This window comes from Vipera berus (assembly GCF_964194415.1).
Source record: "Vipera berus genome assembly, chromosome: 1".
NCBI classification, from domain to species: Eukaryota; Metazoa; Chordata; class Lepidosauria; order Squamata; family Viperidae; genus Vipera; species Vipera berus.
In genome coordinates, this window is record NC_138202.1 from 52,924,455 (window position 1) to 52,947,285 (window position 22,831).

At 33.8% G+C, this 22,831-nt stretch overlaps 1 protein-coding gene across 1 annotated transcript in view; it reads right to left on the reverse strand.

The window, feature by feature from the left end:
* Positions 1–8,153: 8,153 nt before the first annotated feature.
* Positions 8,154–22,831, reverse strand: part of YLPM1 (YLP motif containing 1) — a 49,859-nt gene continuing 35,181 nt past the window's right edge. The window contains exons 17-21 of the mRNA XM_081313214.1: positions 22,628–22,711; positions 15,930–15,981; positions 10,479–10,609; positions 8,792–8,972; positions 8,154–8,540 (exon numbers count right to left, since the gene is read on the reverse strand). Coding sequence (XP_081169340.1) covers positions 8,826–8,972; positions 10,479–10,609; positions 15,930–15,981; positions 22,628–22,711 — 414 coding nt within the window. The 3' untranslated portion in view covers positions 8,154–8,540; positions 8,792–8,825. The remainder of the gene's footprint in view (positions 8,541–8,791; positions 8,973–10,478; positions 10,610–15,929; positions 15,982–22,627; positions 22,712–22,831) is intronic.

Sequence of the window (22,831 nt, forward strand, 5' to 3'; positions counted from 1 at the left end):
ACCAATCTTCTATTGATCAGAGAATGTCTTGATTTACTGAGCACCCGAGAGATGAAATCACAGGAAATCTGGATTACTTGTGGAGGAAGATAAACATAAATACTGATCAAGCACAGCTATGAGTTCATGTGTGAACCTACACAATAGTGATAAAGGCATCAATTTTTTCTTTTTCTCTGCTGTTATTGAATCAATCTGTTGCCATCCAGAGGCTCTGTTTATTGGTGCTCAATTTCTGTTGGGGAAAGATGATCAGAAACTGCTTCCAGCTGCTGTGAGTGGTGACTACAACACTTTGCTGATAAAGGGTGCTCTTCTTTACTATAGTTTTTTTTCTTTGTGGAGTCTGAAGTGCTGCCTGAGGAATGTCCTGCACTCTTAAATGGAGCCTTTTCTGTAGCAGTCCCTGTTCTTCCCTAAGGCTCAGCAGGCCTCTACCCTCCAAAAAGCACTGAACACCTGGCTTTTCCTCTTGAATAGGGCGAGGTGGTTGAAAAGATGTTACAAAGAACTGTGTGTCAGAAGTTCAACTTTGGTGCAATGTTTTTAATGTTTATGGTTTTAATATATTTATAATTATATTGTTTTATTATTACATTATTTAATTGCTGTTTGGGAACTGACAAAATTTGATATAAGATGGGCAACTTTATAAATGTTATAAGTAAACAAACTCCTTTTCAGTTGTAGACTCTAATTAGGTGACCTTTGCCTCTTGCGAGTTAAATCCATGCTCCTCCTGGCTCCTTCACGTGATGGTAGTGGTAGTGGAGAGGAAGCTGAGTAGCTGAGTCCAGGACGTAGGGAGTGAGGACAGTCACTTTGAAAGCAGTAGTGATATGCCTCTTTCTCAACAGGTTCCCTGGCTCCAGCTCTGTTGGGAAATTATCATATGGTCTCCTGATTTCCCTTTGGGAAAGCTGTCAATAAAGTGGCAAAGTATCTATCCATTTGCACAGTGCCCAGATGGATTAATCAAACAGCTTTCAGTCTGATCGCAACTTAACTTGGGATGGAAATAACAGCATTTGCTCTAGTCTAGTGGATGTCCTTTGTGATCTAAAATGTGGCAGGTGCTTCTTCTGGTCTTACGAGACTTCTCAGTAGCATCTGACACCATTGATCATATTCTTCAGGTCTCTCTATGAGGATTGGGAGTTGGAGACTCTGTTAAGATTAATTGCCCTGCTTCCAGGCTTCTGGTTTGTGCGTGCGGCGCCTGCGGACGTGCGGGAAGAGCTCCCTCCCCGCCGTCCGATCTTCCTTCTTTGGAGGACCCTGAAAAGGGTCGAAAGTCACCCTGGAAGGGCGACCACCGTGAGGAGGCCCTCCTTGTGATCACGGAAGGGCAGCAGCCCTCTGTTTGATCCGGAGCAGCTCCTCTGGCCCAAAGAAGAAGAGATTGGCCATTAAGATGGCCGATCATTAAGCTGTTCCCTGCGGAAAGCCAAAAACATTACCAAGTACAACGAAGCAATCTGGAGGACCTTACCTTTCTTATTCCCCTAACTACTTTCCTGTGGGACCTTCTTGAAAATCTCCTCCCCCTCTGTTGAAAGATCGGCGAATGCTTACTTGGGGAACAAAAATTTTAAAGCCTTAAAAGAAACCAAATGACTAAGCCAAAAAATTAAGCAACCTTATTTGTACCTTTGAAATTCCTGGGCTATTAAAAAGCTTTTATTTCTGCGGAGACCTACTACCCTATTTTCCGCTTAAGCTGTGAAAGAAGAGGAAAAGAAAAAAAATCGATTAATTGGATAAAAGCCTCATATAAGTCTGGAAAAAGATTTTACATCTTATTTTATATGGTATTGATGACATCTTGTGGCGAAACCTGGTATAGCAAGTAAACCTTTTCTTTATTGTGAGAGCTGGTTCAAACACAGATTTGTCCTTGACACTATCTTTAAAGATAAGAATTGGGAACACCTGGCACCAAAAACAATCTCTAGGAATAGTGGAGGTGGACACTTACTGACTCTTATTAAAATAGCCTCCACGAAAGACCTACCTGTAAACATCAAAGAAATGGAGGATTATATTCTACCACTTAACTATAAACTGATTCTTGAAACAATTCTGGCACTGACTGAGCAAACAAAAGCCAGACTGCAAGATAAATCTGACAGCTTAAATCTACCAAATGAAACTCTGACTTCAAATGAGGAATTGACAATCCAAAAACAAATAGAAGAGGAAATTAACATCAAAATAGGAGACCCTAAAGAACAACAAATACAATCTATTGAGAACCTTGATGCCCAAATCTCGATTTTAACTATAAAACCTACAATTCAAAAAACAATAGAAGCCGAGGAGAGCAACACTAAGATGGAAGATACCAAAGGCTTTCAAATACAGCACGTTGAGAACCTAGCCAACCAAATAATAACCATAACACCGGTCACCTCCTCTTATCCAAGCCAGATTGAATTGGAAGAAGACCAGACTGAACTAATGACAACTATACCATACCAAACATCGAGAATTGATCTATTAAAGCAATATTTTAATGATTACAAAGGGGACACTTTCTTTCCAAAACTGACAATTGGATGGTCTCCCTGAATTCAAACAATGTGTGTAGGAAGAAAGGGAGACACATTTGAGAATCTAAAGTCACCGATATGGTAGCCTGATTGGCACAAAAAGGCAAGAGTGAGATTTAAAAAATTGGATTTGTCTTTCTGTTGGGACTTGTAATGATAGAGCTTAAAATTTCTTTTAATGGGGAATCTTTAAAAGATATAAACTGATTCTATATTTAGGTTTTAGGTTTTTAAGGGAAAGCAAAAATAGCTATCAGAACATAACTGAATTATACTATAGAATTCGGAATGATATAATAAAAAACATTATTTTAATAATTGATGAACTATTAAGATGATAAATAGAACATATTTGTTGTAATGATAGAGCTTAAAATTTCTCTTAATGGGCTAAGAGGAACCTTTAAAAGATATAAACTGATTTTATCTTTAACTTCTAGACTTCTAAGGGAAAGGAAAGTTAGCTATTAGAATTGATTTATATTATAGAATCTGGAAGGATACAACAAAAGATATTTTTTCCCAATAATTGGTGAACTATTAAGATGATAAACAGAATATACTTGTATAGAATAAGAATGCACTGAAATGAACAATGTATTTTAGACAGGATAATTACTATATAATGAAATGGGGGAAATGGGGGTTACCCAAAAATTAAGTTTTATTTTATATATTACAGGCTACTTTGAAATATTTTATTGCAATTAGGTAAAATTAAAAAACAGGAAATGGATATGTATAAGTGAAAATATATTGAAAATTGTTCTAATTGATTGTGTCACAATTAGAAATGTATTAATTTGATTATGTTATCATTACTAAGGGAATCGGAGAAGGAATTCCTGTTGATGTAACCTGAGCTATCTACAAAAGATTTTGTTATTTGCTATTGTTTACTTTTAACTACCCAACCACCGTATTGCTTCATAAATACCTGGATGTAAAATTAAAAAAATATTAAAACTTGTATTAAAAAAAGATTAATTGCCTTGCTTCCTGAGTGTGCATTTCAAGCTGATGGTGCCGAGGAAGCAGAGCTGTTGAGCATTGACTGGTGGGGTGCCCCCAAATTCTCTTTGCTTTTCACTATCCATATAAAACCATTGGATATCAGTGAGGTATTAGCAGTGTGCTTTACATCTCCACCCAGTCTAAGATGCTGTTGAAGTCCTGATTGGGAGTTTGGAGTTAGATGGATGCAGGCTGCTCTTCACTCTAGGAAGATGTAGTTACTATTTGTGCTACTTGTTCAGAAGATTTCTCTATTTATTCCAGTTGTAACTGAGGATAGGGTGGCAAATTTCCTCAAGTTGATCTGCAACTTTGGATCCTCCAAGATTCACGGCTTCTGCCAGAGGAGCTTGTTGAGACTGCTGCCAGGAATTAGCAGGGGACCAGTTGCAGCTCTATCTAAAGTGGGAGGATCTGGCAATGGTCATTCATGCTCTGATCATCACATGACTGAATTACTACAATATGCACTTCATGGGGTTGCCTTTGAAGATCCCTTGGACAAAGTGCAAAATGTCTATCTTCATGCTTGTAAAATTTACTTTATGCTTGTACAGTTGAAAAAAATAACTCCATCTAATTACATAACAAACTTTTGTCACAACAAAGGGCTTGATTAGTAGCTTCCATCTGTACAAATGTTTTTTTGCCTCTGAGTTTCAAATAATTTAATTCTCATCTGGTGCTCCTCTAATTAGCTGCTTTATATAGGTAGTCCTTCTGGTTCAAAGAAGACAGGCTGTTGTGCAGTTCATCTATGGACTAATTACTTTAATCTAGCAGAACTTGTTGTTAACAATTATTCAATTTATTTTTGCCACTGATTTTTAAAGGATGTCCAACAAAAACAGATATTTTTCTTTCTTGCAGATGGAATCCTGACGTTTTTCCATTCTCTAGATCCAAAACATACACCCCCAAAGCTTGTAAACATTCTTTAAGTGCTGCCTGAGTTACTTCTCTTTCAATCTCCAGAAATGTCTTAAGAAGCCCCCAATGATCACTTTCCTATTTTCCACTTCTTTTCTGCGGAACAATCCGTTTGTTCTTAACTCTTAGTAGTTTGCTGTATCCAGTTTTAAAGGTCTCATTTTTCTACAGGAATGAACAGTTTCCTAGAGAAGGTTCTCAGCCTCTTTAGAACTTGCCACTCTTTCCAGCATTAAACTAGTATAGAGATCACTGTAGCTAGCAAATAACAGCTGTAGATATTTTATTGTTTTTTGTTAAGTTGTCCAGAATCATGAAAATATGCTGTGACATGCAAATATTTGTAAATAAACTTTCCAAGGAAAACCATCATTATCAGTTTACATTTCCATATCGTTACATTGAGAACCTATCATCCAGTGTCCAGCAAAACTTTACAAAGCTAAAGCTATTCCTATTTTAATAGTGATAAATGTTTGTCCAATTTTGTGGAATAGTACAAAGAATTGTTGGGTCCGTTCTGTTACTTTTCAGGCTCTTCAGGCTTCACTAAGAGTCTAATGCACAACTTTATTGATACAGAACTAATTCTGTACATAGGAAAATGCTTGGATTGGGTCCATTCCTCTCCCCTAACCTAATTATTTAAAACATTGCTACCATATTTCAGTTATCAGAATAAAAAGATAGTATAAATTATTCTCGTACCTGTAATCTATGTAGTACTAATTAGTACCCATAATAGATCTCCTATTTTTTTTGGAGTATATACAATTTAAATCTAATAAAAATTACTTGATTAACTGAAAACAATATGAAAATATTCAAAGCAACAAGAATTAATAGTTCAAGTTATTGGGGGGAGGATGCAGATTTAAAGACCAAGGGATATTTTTTCCCCCATAATACATTGGAACACATTTTCCATAATGTGCATTGCAGTTATTGTTGTAGGTAGTGAAAATAAATTGCTATTCCTTTTCTTCTTTGTCCCTAATGGATTTTTAATTATTTTCCTTGCTTTACAAACTTTGCATGTATTGGTATAAAAAGAAAAATATGATATAGAAAAGAGAACTATAGTGCATTTTTCATAATTCTTAGCTTCCAAATACATTCCAGTTTAACATAAATGTACTCAACACAAACAGAAAATACAAGTATAAAATTAGATTTGGAAAGATGCTTCACAAATATAAAAAAGATGAAGTATGTTTTTAGTCTCAGGCCGCTTCACATATACATCTGTAGTAGCACCAAAATGAATGAGAAATGTGTATCTATTAAAAAGTGTAGTTTGAAATGATATGAATATTCAGTGTAGTGTTTTTTTGTGATTATTATTCAGAACAAAAATTACTCAATTTTTAATTCCCATTTGATGGCAAAGTAATTGAAATAAAGTTTATACATGTGTATTCGTATACATGTCTGTTCATCAGTCTGTTAAGCATGAGAATTTTTGAAAAAGAAATATTCTCCTTAAATAATAACACAGTTAAAACAAGACATTTATTACGGCAGCAAAGCTTTTGGATTGTTAATTTTGTTATTATTTATTAAAATTTGTTTTTATAACATTTACACCAGTTTTAATTAAGTAAATTGTTCATAATTGTTAAGAAATATATTTACTGAATATCCTGTGTAAAGGAATAAAAGCTACCATCTTTATTTTGGAAAATGTGATTAGAAAATTTAAATTCTACAGTAAAATGATGAGGTGCATGGAAAAGCAGTTTTCATGAAGTTAAGAGCTATTTGACCGTTATCATGCAATGAAGTTTTGTTGTTTGTAGCAACAGAGTAGATAATATATGGTTGTGAAGGTTAGACTTTAAAAAACTGAGACAGGAAGAAAATTGACTCATTTCAGCTGTGATGCTGGAGGCTTCTGCAAAGCATATTCCTTGGGCAGTAAAAGTGACTAAGAAACAAGTACTGGAGCCCATAACACCAGACCTATCACTGGACAGCAAAATCACAAAATTGCATCTCACTTATTTTGGCCATGTCACGCAGGGGAATTCACTGGAGAAAGCCATTATGTTTGGAAAAGTTAATGTTAAAAGGTGGCTGGACACCATCAAAGCTGACACTAGCCAGAGCATAGAACAACTCAAAGAAATAGTGCAAGATCAAAAGACAAGGAGAGACCTGGCCCCAAAAAATCACCAAGAGTCGGTCACTACTGAATGGTTTAACATCATCATCACTTATAAGCTTTGAGATATTTTTAAAAGCCCATATAACCAATACCAGCCGTGTGGAAAATATTTATGCACACCTGTCCATTCCTGCTAACTGAATAGTATAACACTCATAAAAACATCAGTAAAACAAGCCAAAACAGTATACAATCCACTTTCTTTATCTGAGCCTGAATGTTAACGAACTTGATCAATTTTCAGTGCATTCTGAGTTGCTTCTGACTTTGCTAACTCTGCAAGGGGCAGAGAAAAAAATTAAGTATTTAGAGTTGAAAATTTTTAAATAAATCAACATTATGAAAATTTTGGAATTTCACAATTTCTGAAAACATCACCAAGTATGTTATGTCAAACTTTTTTTCATTTCACATTTGCCTGTTTAATTAAATTTGAGAAACTAAACAGTATTTTCCCCATGATAAAAAAAGGTAGAATTTTTCAACGGAAGAATTTTATAGATGCGAGAAGCATGATCATATTAAAAATAAGTGCACAAAACATTTGGATTGAACAAGAGATTTTTTGTATATATTTGGAGCCAGTTGCTATTTCATCCACTAATGGGTTTTATTTAGCACCAAATAGAGTGTAATTCTAATATTGCAAGGCAATCATAAAAATGTGTAATGTGTTCATAATTGCTGTGAGATGAAGATTCAAAATAACTTACCAATATTAAAAGTTACTGTATGGCATAAAGATAAATTATGCAAATGAATGTTTTTGCAATCATTCTATACATTCAGATATATCCATAGCTTCTAATTATACATATTTAATTAAACTGGATAAAGTCATGTAAATAAATGCATTTTAGGAGCAGCTATTCCTTAAGTACTAAAGAGGAACTGAGGAAAAACACATCAATACTAACATGCCTATGAACAGAAACTATTTGAAGGACAAAAAAGTTAATTGCATTTGTTAATTAATAACCATGGAAAATAAATAAGATATACATATCTTATTTATTTCAATTTAAATGGATAGTCCTCTTGTCACACACTGGGTGATGCACAATTGAAACCATAAAACATACAATACTAGACCTACAATTCGAAACAAAAACAGCAGCAAAGAATAAAAAGCAATATATCAACCCACCCTGTAGGATATATACAAATTCCGAAAGTTGCTTAACCAAATTATTTGGCGAGATTATTTTCACTCAAATATGAATTAAAGTTCTCTGTGACAGCTGAGATGGCTTTAAGCCAATGCATTGATGAGTGTGTGAAGAATAAAGCTGTGAGGAGAATAAAAATGCTTTGAAGAGATTTGTGTATAAGGAAATAGGGCACTTTAATGACCAGAAACATTTTGGGCCCATCCTGATTTCATTTACTTATCTTTTCCTTGCCAATCTCCAACACGCTATTTAGAGAAGTTCTTGTTTTAAAAATCAAATCCAGAGATAATAACCAACATAAATATATGGTCAACCACATTATTAAGTTCATAGTGAAAGTTTATTGTTCTGTTTCCTAGTACAATAAACTACCAAGTTTGTACAGTATAAAATGACAATAGCACAAAGCAACAATACAAAGTAATGCTGACATTCTGTCAGGGTATAGCAGAGGAAATGGCTTCAGTACTGTCTTGCAATTCTACTGTACACATAAAAGCTAAGACTACTGATTTTAACATAAATTTTTTTCACATTGAGATGCAAGAGGATTTTATATAATTTGGGGATCCTGGATATCACCAGTTAAATGGCAAGGAACACAATGAAATAAAAAGTTCAAAAGGAAAGAATCACAAAGCTCTGTAGATGGGCAATGACATGTTCCATACCACCTTGTGTACATCTCTCACCAAAGCAAACAACCTGTAGAGAAAAACAAAAAGGTTAGATGATGAGCCAGTGTATGGGCCTGGGAAAAGTAATCACAGCTGAGAGTAAACCAGGATTTCCCCAATTTTTGAACTGTGCTATTCTTGTTTCTCCAAACTGCATATAGTCCGAGATTAGACATCTGACTTTAACCAAATGATTAAAATAACATCCAGATCCATCCCCTACGTGCTCTTTAGCTCATTCTTAAATACATATGAAGACATAGAAAGTTCAGCTCTAACCTTAAAGGAAGACATCTTCCATGTGCCAACTGATTCAGATGTATTTGGTGCGATTGAGGGCTTTCTCAGCAAAATGACCACTTTCATCTGTGATTTTCTCCCAGTCTGTTTGTCCCACAACAAAACCAATGGCCCTCTTTCTGTCTGCATCTTTTTTTTCTTCAAGGTCTGCCCACCTTACCTATAAAGAAAAGATACACTGCTTGGGTAACAGTAATTTTAGGAAAGAGAAGCAGCATGCATAAATCCCTGATACAATTTTAACCCCTGCAGAGATTTTAGACAATTAAGAAAACTGATTAGCCATCAATTCACTTGAGCTGCCTAATGTGTTTAGAGGTGAACAAAATTTAAGTCTTACCCATGTTTAATTTTGTGATTTTAAAAATCAAGCATTTGGATGAAGGTGATACTTATAAAGGGAAAAAGAATAAGAATATTCTTTTTAATCTTGCCCTTTCGCAAACCTTCCTACTTGGAAAAATGGATGAAAAATTGATTTTTTTCCCCAAAAGGTTTCATTTTTATTTTTCAGAGCTTGCTAACTTATATTTTAAATCCAGTCTCTTATTGGAGAAGAAGCTATTTATTCTCTTAGAGTTTGGTGTGACTGTTCCACACACCTTTAGAATTCCTCTAAGAAGCTCTGAGGATATTGGTGCCTTCTTCAAAAGCATCAAATATGCATCTGTTTTCTGAATATATGGGAATGTTGCTAATTTATTACCATTGGAATTTTTGATACTTTCTTCTTTGGTTACTGAAGTTAAATGTTCTTTTATTAAGCTTCATTCTAGATATATACTACCAATATCATATCATAACCAGTCTGATTTCCAAGTTTACTCTAAGCACTTGGGATACAAGTTCAACTTTCTTTCATCCATATTATTTATTTGTAAAAACTATACTAATTAGATTATAATGAAACTGAGAAAGAAAACATTGAAGTAATGAGGGGCAAAAGACATGTCAGTGAATCTTGTTCCACTGACTTTGCAAGTTACAAAATTTGTTGGTAGGATGCACAGTCAAAAGCAGGAAAACCTCATAAAGATTTCTTTTATTGCAATCTAAGCAATTTTTGCATACCCCTTGGTAAAAAGGTGAAAAACTATTTCAAGAAGATATTGACAAAGTAATGAGACCACTCTCAACTGTTGAGACAACAACACAATGCTCCCTTGTCTTGATCCAGCTGCATTTAATTGACTAGTTTGAATGGGAGAGGAATGTATTCTACTGAAAAATAAGGTTGTGTTGGTCTAGAGTGGTCAGCCCACAGTCACTTTTCACAACTCTTGGGAGTCTCCACTAACCATAACTACTGAATGGTTATTGCCATTTTGAGATAACAAATACATAAAACTGTAAAACTTCCAATAGGTGGTTCAATGCTGGAAAAAAAATTGCCTCACCAACTCCATCCATATGTAACATAACTCCACCTAATATAACAATGTTAAGTATACTGAAAGGTTGTTCTCTCCAGATAGAAAAGAATCATACACCAACACAACCTATCCAATATACTTTTTAGCAATAGCATTCCATTAACAAACATATCACCATTGCAAGAGGGAATAACCTTATATAACTATATATCCTATCAGAACAGCCAAGTTTTAAGAGCTTTCCTGAAGCTCAGTGTGGCTGGGGTATGTTAAACAAAAATGATATTTATTACCCTTTTTTTCCCAGGTTCAGAAGCACGAGTATCATAATCATCTGGAAGCTGAAGGTAATCTTCCATTCTGCTGGCAATTGCTTCCCAGTCACGCTTCCTCTTAGTACCAGTTCGCAACCCATCCAATTTGTCTGAGAACAAACACATAGCCTTATGGTTAAATAAAATTTTGTATACATAAACATTTTCTTAAACAGATCATTGACAATATATAGTGGTGATAGCCAATTAGTGGATGTCTTGGTGGATGTCTTTGTGAGTGGCATAAATTCAAAATGGAGCAGCCATTCTACCCTTTTGAAATTCAGTCTTTTGTGTGGAAAAATATAAACATGCATATGTGCAAGAGAAACTACTTATTGCCTTGAATAGCTAGCAGAATCCATGTACAATGGTGACACTTCAACCACTTCTGATGACCAGTTTAGAAGTTCCATACTATATTTTAAGCCAAACCTATGGAAGATGCATGAGATGTTCCACAAATAATGGAACATTATTTCAGAACAATCACCAGACAAAGAACTTGAATGTAATGCAGAATACCAGCTAAGGAGGAATTAATCCAAAAGCAGATCAGAGTTTTTTGCCTTTGCTTCAGGAGCTGATATAAAGTTGAAATATGTGGTCAACATGTGATCAACACATTTTTCTAAACAGTATCTTTCAATCTTATTCCTAAGAAGCCACTTCTATAAACTACATGCAAGCATATATAAGTAAAACTGGTGTTTTTCTTACACAAAACAACTGTTTTTCTAATTTCATTTATTATTATAAATACACCTGTATTTAATGCAAAATGGAGCACTGTAACTTTTAAATGATGATCATAGTCTATTACAAATAGCAAATTCCATATTATGCTATTTTCTGAATGGAGTTTTAAATAACTTACATACTTATTTCTTAGCAAAACAGACAGAAAAGTGGCACCGATGTGAAAATTAACATATTACATTTCTCTATATCAGAATTATCTCTCTCCTAATAATGTATATGTTTTTGTTATTTTTAGTGGAAGAACTTAAAAACTTAGCAAAATTCCAATAAGTGAGCTATTAAACATATTGTAAGATTTTTTAAACAGCCAATTAAACATTTTCTGCCTGTGTTTAATTTAGCTGTTAACAGAAAAAAAATTAATCTGGTTTAAGATCTTTAGTTTGCCATAGTAAAATGTATTGAAATCTATTGAACATTATTCACAAAGTGTCTTACTAAAACCAATTTCATTTAAGAAATAGATTATGAGCAGCATGAAATAATGTGTAAAAACCATGAAGAAATATAGTGATATGTACATTTCAGGTTATATGTGATTTATATTATAACTATACAGAAACTGCCACAAACTCAGATCATAATCCAAATAATCCTGCATAGAAGCCAAAAATATTACTAATTAGGTATGTGTATATTGTGTGTGGTTCTATTTGCTAATTCTTCTTGCCTTTAAGAACAGATTCAGGAAGGAAAAGTTGAATGGGAAGGAGAGTATGTATAAAAGGGTATAAAAGCCTTGCTTTTTACTGCTGCAACCACAAATTGTTAACAGGCACATCTGATCAACATGGAAAGTTAATTCTTCTGTTCAATGGATACAAAAATAGTTTATGCACTATTCAGCTAGAAAACAAAAAGTTCTAAGGAACAAAGTTTTAAGACACCAAATTATATGAGTAGTACTGTGTCTATTTCCATCAAGTTTGATTTACTACTGCAATAAAGGCAAGATTGATGCATGAAAGGAATTATTATGAAGTAAGCGATCCAAAGAATTAACAGCAGCACTAGACATTTTAATTCACATATTATTCCTTTATAAGCAAAAAGTTGGAAATATATAGGAGACACTAATATAACATGCTGTATTATGTTACAGGTAATATTTGAAACAAATAACATCTGAAATATATTTTTAGAATCAGGAAGCTAATACTTAGTGACATGTTACTGATCTTGTTAGCATCGGGAGCAACAGCATTTGAATTTCAGAAGAACTTTGGAAAATGGACATTATCACTGTATTGTCTGACTGTGGTCAAGTTATATAACTAAGAAGATGTGGAAGTGTTTTTGTACCTTTCATCAGTTTTTAATAATACTGACCAGAGTACATGTTTACATTCTTCATCTCCAATGGAAATTGGAGGTTTCTGTGTTTACAATTCAATATGACCAATTGGTTCCAAAAGATTGTACTGGAGGATTGCTGCTTTGCTCCACTATATGTTGTACATGCTTCTGATTTCTACAAAACTTCATTTGCCTGACAGTACTTAAAATCTACTTGACATTACTAATGTCAACAGGATATCTACAGTAAATGCTTATTAGTGTACCGTAACACAGGGGTGTCAAACTCACAATGTCACATGACGTGTCGCGATGTATCACGACTTTTTTCCCATTGCCGGCAATGGGGTGAGCGCAGTTTCAGCATGACACATCCAGCCCGCGGACCAGCAGTTTGACACCCTTGCCATAACACAAAGAAAAACCCCACCCAAAACCTTTCTGCTGTCTTTTCATTAAGTTTAGAAAGACTGCAGATGTTCTGAACCAGGTGTTTAGATTTGATAAGCTGGAAGAAAGTCATTAAGCAGAAGTTAACAAGTATGTAACAACTCTCAGATTATATTAAAAGTGAAGGCATAGCTCATTCTCATTGTTACCTAAATAAAATATATAAACTGTAAATAAGAAAAACTACAGTTTAGTTTTTCTTATTTATGGTTTATTTATGTGCCATCCAACATCAAACTCAATACAGCCAGCTAAGACTGCAGCACATTGGTTGCCAAAATATAAAAGGATGGTCTGAGTAGTTTAACAACCTTTAACTGATCAGATCCCCTGCACGTGTGTGTTATTACAAACTGTTATAAATAAGCTATATACTTTTCATAGCTCATTTCTTTAAATCAACTACAGCTGATACACCAAAGGTAGCCCTCTTGGAAGGTTTCCACACCATGGCAATACAAACACTGGACTAAAATGATTTGGCTTATTTGGGGCTACATTAAGATCCTATTCAGTAATTTAAATTAATTCAGAATGCAGCATCAAAAATGTAATCTACTGTAACAATCATCTATGCATTGTTTAAATAACTTTATTATATTCAGTAGCTTCCAATTATAAATAAATAAATAGGCTCAGGACAAGGATTTTAGATCATGTTTAATAGCTCCATTCATACACCCTGGTGAGATGAATTGCAATCATAGGAAGCCTTCTTTGCTACAGCTTTTGTTGGGAGTTTTTTAAAGCTTGTTTTCACTAAAGCTCTTACAGGTTAAAATGGTTTTATTTTTTCCAGTTTTATTTTGGCATTGAACTATTTATTGTTCATTTTGATTATATGGTAAAGCTATCACAAACACAACATGAAGTGAAATAGAAATATTTTAAATCATTTCAGGACTTTTTATTTTAAAAATATTATTGCAAAAAGTGACATCAGTTCTTATGAGATTATATGTCTATTTAGAACAATCCATGAAAATAAACCATGTCACATGAATGCATGAAGTAAACTCTTATGATGCACGAATGCTTAGAGATTCACCATATGTAACATACACCACAGAGTTAGCAAGGAATGTTTCCATAATATGGTAGAAAGCCATATTACTAATTCTTTGCTTGTGAATATTTTAATGTATTTTATTGAATCAAGTTATGTTAAGGTTTCTCATTTTTATATCTTATACAATGCCACCGGACCCGTTGCCTCTGCTTAAAATATTGAATTTATCTTAGAAGGAAAAACTTACAGATAATGGCATTACTGGGAAACTAGGTCATGCATCAAGGAAGATAATGTAGCCTCCAGGATCAAAGGGGGGGGGGAGGAGGGAGAAATAGAATGATCTGAATAAACATGCAAAGAATTTAAGATGGTATACCTGGATATAGAAAATTAAATAAGCAGTATGTTAAATATTGAACAATTCCTTAATTGTGCCAAAATGCGTATACTTTTCTATAGTCATTTGATAACTATCTGATGAATTAATCAAATTATTAATTTATAAAATATGTATATGTATAAAATATACAAAATCATGATATGAAGGCATTGGCTTCATAGTAAATTCTATATTCAATGAAAGCACATACTTGCTTTAATCAAATCTTTTTCAACTACTCAGTACTCTATTTCGGCCTTCTTGCTGAGCACAAGTCATATATTAGAAAGGCATGATGGTGGAGTTCTTTTTGACATTTTAACTGTTCACTAAAAGAACAGATTTGAGATGTAAAAAACCCTTATATATGTATAATCTTATACCAATCCTTCAGATTTCTTCAAGTTGTTCCCTATAGTGAAAAAGTTAAACAAACAGATCTATATTAAAAGTGAGCTTTTAATGAATCCTTCCTAATGCTGTATTTGCCTTGAATGTTATTATCCTCTGAAAATCAAAGCACTTGAAAGGGAATACTTATTGATATATTGTCCTATAAAGCCTCCAGGACTAGTAAGATACATTTACCATTGAGTTAACTCAATATGTTACAGAAACTGAAGTATATCAAAAATTCCTTGATGTCTCTTCATATGACATTGTTCATCATTATGACCAGCTGTAGTCCAGACAAATTTAAAAGCATCAAACTGGGAGAGCCACATTATTATTATATTATATTCTTGCCATGGATATACCAGAACACACAGTGCTGATAAAGATATATTTCTGTGTTCAAACTATCTTCCTTTTTAATCTGATATATTATTATTTCTACTAGAAAATTTCTACTCTTCAAATGCTATAACTCAATGGCTGAAACTATTTAAAATAGTACTTTTAAAATACAAAAGCACATACTTACGCTGGTCAAATAATTGTTTTAAAGCAATGGCTTCCAAGAAAAGAACATAGCAAATGGCTTAAATGAAAATAAGAAAGGATGTAAAATCTTATCTTTCTGCTTCTTTTCTCTGAGAAGCATTGGAGCTCCATTAAATTATAGAATGTACTCACACATAGCAATGTTATAAAAGATTAATTATGCTTTGAAATGATACCCATATGTGCTAATCCCAATCAAGCCAAACCAAGGCATAATGTTGAACAATAATGTTAGTCTAATCAGACTTTAATATATAGATATAATGGTCTAAAGAATGGCATACATAAAACTGGTCAGCTCTGTAGGAAATACTAAGCCACTACAAATAATTCCTTTTACTCACCGCTCATTTATTTGAATATTAATATATAAGAAACTGCATCACAAAAGTGTTCTCAAGTAACTAAATTTTAAAAATCTGATTATTATAGCATTGCAGCTGCAGAGATAAAAGGATATTACACTGCCTAGAGGCAGCTGTATCATCAAAAATGTCAAATTCAGTATATTTTGCTCAAGCATGTGATCAGACCATATTGTGTGAATATGAGGATTTTTTGTTAATAAAATAAATTAAATACCCACCTAATTTTGCTTCAGAAGTATCCATCTCCCATTTGCTTTTCGGAATGTAACCCTAAATCATATACAGAGAGAAGCTCGAAGGATTAGAGAGAGATACAGAAAGCATATAACATATTTTATCCTGAAACAGAATTATACTGCAAACATTTTCTTAAGATACTCAATCAGAACTGTAAACTTGATTTGAAATTGTAAGATGCTGCAATATGAAAAATATTCATAGTCACTCTGCATCCAGTACAAGATTGTTTCTCACAATAAGAGTGTATCTTACAATAATTTCACAATAGGAAGTATCTCACAATAATAAGTATCTCAGTGTTGCTTGTGTTGGATGATCAGAATTCATATATGTGCATCAGGGATTTTCACATAGTATTTTATAATAGTATCTTCACAGGTCATCTTTCTATATGGGAAAAGTGTGGGATGAAGACTTCAGAAGCCCATTATATAAGCATCAATACCTCTGACAATTGTTTGAGTTTTATTTTTAGGGACTGTTCCACAAATGTTTAAAAAAGTATTCTAAAATTGCTTCTTTTTTATTAGTATGGGTTTCTGCATTTTAGTTCAGCTCTCAATATGTATTTTTAAGAATCAGAAAAGATTCAGCTCTCAATATGTATTTTTAAGAATCAGAAAAGAATCACAAAAAACATGTATTGCTGAATACAAGAACTGATTGGAAAAAACCAGTTAAAACCACTAGAAATGACAGAAAGCATTTATTAATGGAAATCTCACATTTTTAGTTATCAAAAATATGTAACACATGAACTTCATAGTCTGACCGAGCAGAGTACATATCTATCAGGCAGGATACCACAAGCGACCCACGTTTTCAAAAAGATGAAATTTCACTCATCAGCTATTTAGAGATTAGATCCAAATTTTGCTTTTCCTTCTGAACAGCTGATGGCATATTTCACCTTTTTTGTCCACTGAACTCTGGTATTTGGATGGAAAACCAATGCAGCAAGGGGGCACATGTGTGTGCGCAGGATTCCTCATCCAACCAGGGACATGTACTTGTTTCCTAGTTAAATTAGGAGTTAGGACTAATAGTAGAATTATAACCCAGTACCTCAGTTGTTTAATACATTTTATTCAATACAACTCTTAGTTCAAATTGATTTAAAGTACCATTTTTATAATTTGTATAGAAATATTGCTGTTTGATAGGCTGCCTGATTTAGAAATAGATTGTGCCACTATTTTGAATGTAGACTGCAGTTCTTAGGCACTGCTTGATCTGAAGCCACTTCTAACTGCAAGAACCATGAACACTTTATAGCGGCTGAGACTTTAGCAACATTGTTTTCTGGAACTGTATGCTTATGTTCTACGAACTTCCATATTCCATTTCTTTAACAAGCTGCTCTTGAAAAATGTCTGGAAAGGCTGAGGAAAAAGTTGCTGGCCCAGCAAATTGATTAATTTCCCTGGTTATTTGTTGGTTTCTGCTTCAGATTCAAAGGCTGATTCTTGCCGTCCTGTACACATACCACCAGATTATGTTCTTTTTGCTCTCAGTATCTGAAATTTGGCAGTTGTCTAAGAGAAATGGGATATGTTTACTACAGGTAGCAGCAGTATAGAATATCACAATACTTAATTCTCAGATGGTAGTTAAAATCCTGGCACTTTAGGGTGGAATGATTGTACTGTCCATTTATTTATTTTTCTTCCTATGTATTATTCCATAGGCAATTATCATTCTGGTTTCTGAAGAATCGAAATAGCTGTGTTATTTCATAACATTAACATTTGTTCTATAATGGAGATGGGTGTTTATGTTGGTATTTATATGTACATTATCTGAATTCAGTATTTTTTCTTTTTCTTTTTGATAAGAATACATTCATTTGGAAGAATAAACTCCGAAAGAAAAATGAAACATTGGTAATTTTTGATGAAAAGCAGACAATGGAAAAAACAGTATAGGAAAGTGTTTATTTTTCCCATCTGTACTGCAACTACAGTTCTGCCTTTTCTTTGTATATTTGCTCTTGATCATTTTTGTCTTCTAAAAAGAAACAGTACAATTTGGAAGGAATAAAATTAGCATCCACTTTCAGGCCAGCAGATACATGATTCCAACATAAAAATCTTAAGAACTTGAAACGTAGAAACCGTAAGAATAAAAACACTTGTATCACTGGTCCAATTAAAAGAAGCATTGCATAATTAAAAAAGCTCGTGTTACTTATCTTTACATTTCATTTACCTGAATGATGATTACTAATCTTGAAGGTTTTAAGAGTATATGATCCGTTCACGGAAGAAAGGAATTCAAGGCATATATAGACATAGCTATTAGTAACCATCTCCAGAATCAGAGACTACATTTTTTTCTGACCAGTGACTGAAGCACAGCAGTGATCAGAGGGGATGTTCTACAGGCTTTCCATAGCATTTTCTTGAGTACTATAGAAACCAAGATACTGGGTTCAAGATGTTGATGTGATCCAGCAGCTTTTCCAATGACGTAGTCATAATATTTATGAAAATAAGTACTTAGTACAAGAAAATCCAGGCAGCTAAAGAGAAATTGCCTGTGAAGATGGTTATCTCTTCTGTCCATTCAGAAGAAATAGTTTCAAAGTCCTTTCACAATAAAATTTCTGCCCATTTTGGGAGCAGATCATCAGAATCCTGGAGAAAAGGCTTTAATTTCTGAAATCAAAACTTTTAGCTATCCATGAAGCTTTAAAAAGAAAAGCAAAAGAAGAATTGCTATCATAAAAGGATTGTGAAATTTAGAGATCAAAGTTGAGACCAATGGGTTTCTTTCCATATAACCAGAAAAGAATCTGATAATCAGTATAGATTCTATTTCTAGTTCAAAAGGTAGAACAGCCAACTATTGGATGTACAGCAACTGTAACTTTGGTTAAGAAATGGACAATCCTTTCAGGAATACACTATGTCTGAAGCAATCTACTGCACAAATGTTCTCCATCTTCTGCTTGATTTAGAAAGACTCAGGCCTCAGTGATTATGGAGGAAAATCACCCTATAAAATTCATTTTCTCAGCAGATTGGAATAGCAATAGAAGCTGTGTTTGATAACAAAGTTGCTATAAAATAAAAAATGGTTCCAATAATAGCAATGAAAACTCCCAAACTTTAGCAAAAACTATATGAATGAGAAGTTAAGTTACAAAAACTGTATTTCCAGTTAGCTTGATTTATTGATCTTTGCATGGGGAAAAGGTTAATCCAAGCTGTTCCTTCTTTAGCAAAGTTGTAGATATTTTGCTATCAAGCTTATTATCCGACCATCCATTTAATAAGCTGAATATATTTCAGGAGCAATGTAGACAAGTTGTCATTCTGTTCTTCATTGGATCATCAAGTAGTTCCCAAACACTTCAGAAATTCATTGATTCCATATGCTGGTAAACTTCCGCAAAAAAATATTTTCAAAATTCTATGCATATTTGGGTTTTTAACACCTGTTTTCCTCCAGGATATCTACTCTTTGTAGTGAATATTCATGCAAGAATTAATAGGAAATGCTATATAATATGCCAGTGCTCTGAGAGAGACAACATGACAGTAAATATGTGGAGGATCTACATGTTTTCTCAATCAATCTGATGGCAAGGAACTGTATAAATCTAGGTCTGGGTCCAGAGTAATTTATATAAAAAGTTTTTGATGTCCTTCCAAGGTAAACAGTAAAACTTGAAGCTAGAATATTCAAAATCATGCATCTAGGTATGTAGAGTTGGAATATATTATATGAATCTTTTGCATTCACCTCCATTTTCAAAATTTCAAGATGCCTGTCACTAAGTCTTATCTAATAAGCACCATCTTGGTGCAAAGATTGTGTAGTAGGATAAAGAGCAAAATATAATAACACATTAGCTTTTAACATGAAAGTACCTAAATAAAAACAGGTGACTCAATAATGTGGAAACAGTATGTAATATAAATAAGCAATCTACAAAGAACTGGGCATTCACTATGCATCCTTCATAGTTTAGTTGTTAAAATGGTGACAGATTATGTTGGTAGTGTTCTGCAAAAATAACTACAAATTCATTTTATTTGCAGAAATTATTTTAAATGTTATCTTTTCAAAAATTTAATTTCAAAATAAGAGCAAATCATAAAACCAAGTCAGTAGCAGGCTTCTGAAAAAGATTATGTCCAGCTATATTGCAAAGAAATAAAAAATGTTGTGTTTCCTTGTGTACGTGTATGAGAAGAACCTTGATAATACAAAAGGTAAAAGATACATAGTTAACTTTCCTTTTTATTCTTAGTAATTTTTTTCAGACTTTAATTTCCTAGAACAATTAATACACTGGATTATTTTCTACTGGTAGATGCTTTGAGACCAAATGTTATCAATGAAAAATTGATTACATTTGAGAAATATTTTGTCATTTCCAGCTAATGCTGCTCATCGGCCAAACGGCTTATCTCATAACATCCAAATGAATTCTTTAGCTGCTCGGGGGGAAGGGGGGATTCATTCAAAACTGTTATATGTGCATGTATATGTATAGATATGTGTGTACACAGATGGAAACACACAAATGAAGTAGTGATAGGAGAGAAATTTATGCAGTCAACATGAAACAACAGAATCGCTCCAGTTCTGATTGGTTACATCCTCATAAAATGTTATCAGTAGAAATAAGTACAAGGAGGGCAACTGAAAACATCTATTTGGACTTCAGTGTCTTGGATAAAAAATGTTTCATGTTGACAATAGACAAAGTAATTTGTTTCCATAATAGGGATTCATTAATTATTTCTTAATGCCTTTGATGAACCATCTAACAATTCAGTTGGGTATCCTGGAAGGATCCAACTATTACCATTACCATTTCAGTCAATGTCAGACAGTATACTCTTTATTTTCCTGGAGAACTGGTTGAAAAAGTGAAATCTAGAAATATCAAACAAATATGTATTGTGAATGGAAAGAGGAGGTGCTAAAATTTCCTTGAAAGTTCTTTTATCCAACAAATAAGTAACAGCATAAAAAACCTTCAGCAACGTTTTGCTTGACTTGGTTGAAAGAGGGAGAACAAACCTACCTTATGGATTAGTAGCTAATTCTCAAGCACAATCCAGTTGTACTCTATTAAAGGATAAATGTTGGTTGTGAACTCCCATATATGGTTGAAAAGCTGTAGTAAACCTACACCTCAATAGCAATTATCCACTTTTTCAGACAGAAGGGCATCAGTGTTAAGGACTGACAATTTGTTGACCAAGTAGGCTTGGATCTTCTAGACTTCCTTGAGGTTGTAAAAATTGCATGTTGATCAGAATTTCCCTTCTTTCCCACTCCATAAGTACTTATCGAACTTTCTCTCTAGTAGTTGGCTGCTGTTGGAATTGGTTAGAAGTTTTAGCCATATATTTCTTCAGTTTATCACAACAGCTAACATGAGCCATACAGAAAACTGTACTCAGGTATACCTAAATACCCTTATTTATACCCTTCCAAGAAACACTTGTGGTTTGTATTGGTGCATTTTTCCCCTTCCTGAAAACATTTACTGCAGCTTCCAGCAAGATGAAACATATTCCCCCAAAGTAGAAATGGTGTAGCTTCAACAAAATAGAACTGCTGAGAGTCAGTTGGATTTTCAAGTGTGGCAGGAGGTAAATATAATAAACAAAATAAAAAAAAAACTACATTCTTAGTCTTCAAGCCAAAACGGGATGCCAGAAAGAGTACAAGGATCAAATCTAATAATTTAGAATGGGTAGAGGTATCATGTTCCAGTGTATCCCTTCCTATTTTACCCTGTAAGTCCATGGTTTTAAGAGGAAAGAAATACACAGATTTCTATCCCCTGATATATTTATGATTATAACTTTGCCTCACATTGTATTGTCAAAGGAGTCCTGCCCTTCAGCCGAAAGCTGAATTGAAACTGGAATTTCAATTGATGGAATGAGCTGTTTCGTGCAGGACTGTGTGCACTGATCTAGACTCAAAGATGAAAAAGTGATTTACATTTCACATCCTTCAATCAAACACATTTTGGCTGGGATTGCATGTGGCAGCTGTTCAAGCCCAGAGAAGGTGCAGCTTTTTAAAGAAGCAACTGTCAGGTATAAGACAAACACCCACACAATTGCCTTTTTCCCTTTGAATGTGAATTGCTGCCCAACTTTAGAAAGAATTAATTAGCCCTTTCTTCTTTTCCTATGAATAAGCATTCTATGCAAACTCCTTAAAAGTTTAATACTGTGTGCATAAACTCCTCTGAATAAGCTTCACTGAACGTAATGGAATTTATTTCTGAGCACACAAGTTTATGTTCATGTGTTAAGAGATATCCTGATTTGTAACAAAGATTAGTTACATATACTTATGAAAATGGCTAATGAAACAAACAATTTATCTGTCTTCTATATTGGGTATCCAAATGTGAATTTCTCTATTGCATCTGAAAATTGACTTCTCACTAACTTGTAGTTTGTATAAGTTTGTATCTTCTATTAATAGAAGACAGAATGTTGATCCCTAGTACTCAAGATTTAAATATCCCAAAGGAATTATTAAATATTAATTTATATATTCAACTCAGTGCTCTTAAAATGATAGAATTAGCAGCAGTGACTGGGAATGTGGTGGTGAGAAAGCAAACTGAATTCAGCAAGTACAAACTCTGTTATGGATTATATTAAAAAAATGTTGCAGGGGCATTTCCTACCAGTTCACTCTCTTCTTCTTCTGCATCTTTTCTGTTTTCTTCTTTTTGGTCTTCAATATTTGCATCAAAGTCTTCCATCTCCACCTAAGTCAATATATAATAAGCAGGATTGTATTAAGGTTAAAAGGTAAAGGTTCCCCCGCACATGCATGCTAGTCGTTTCCGACTCTAGGGGCCGGTGCTCATCTCCGTTTCAAAGCCGAA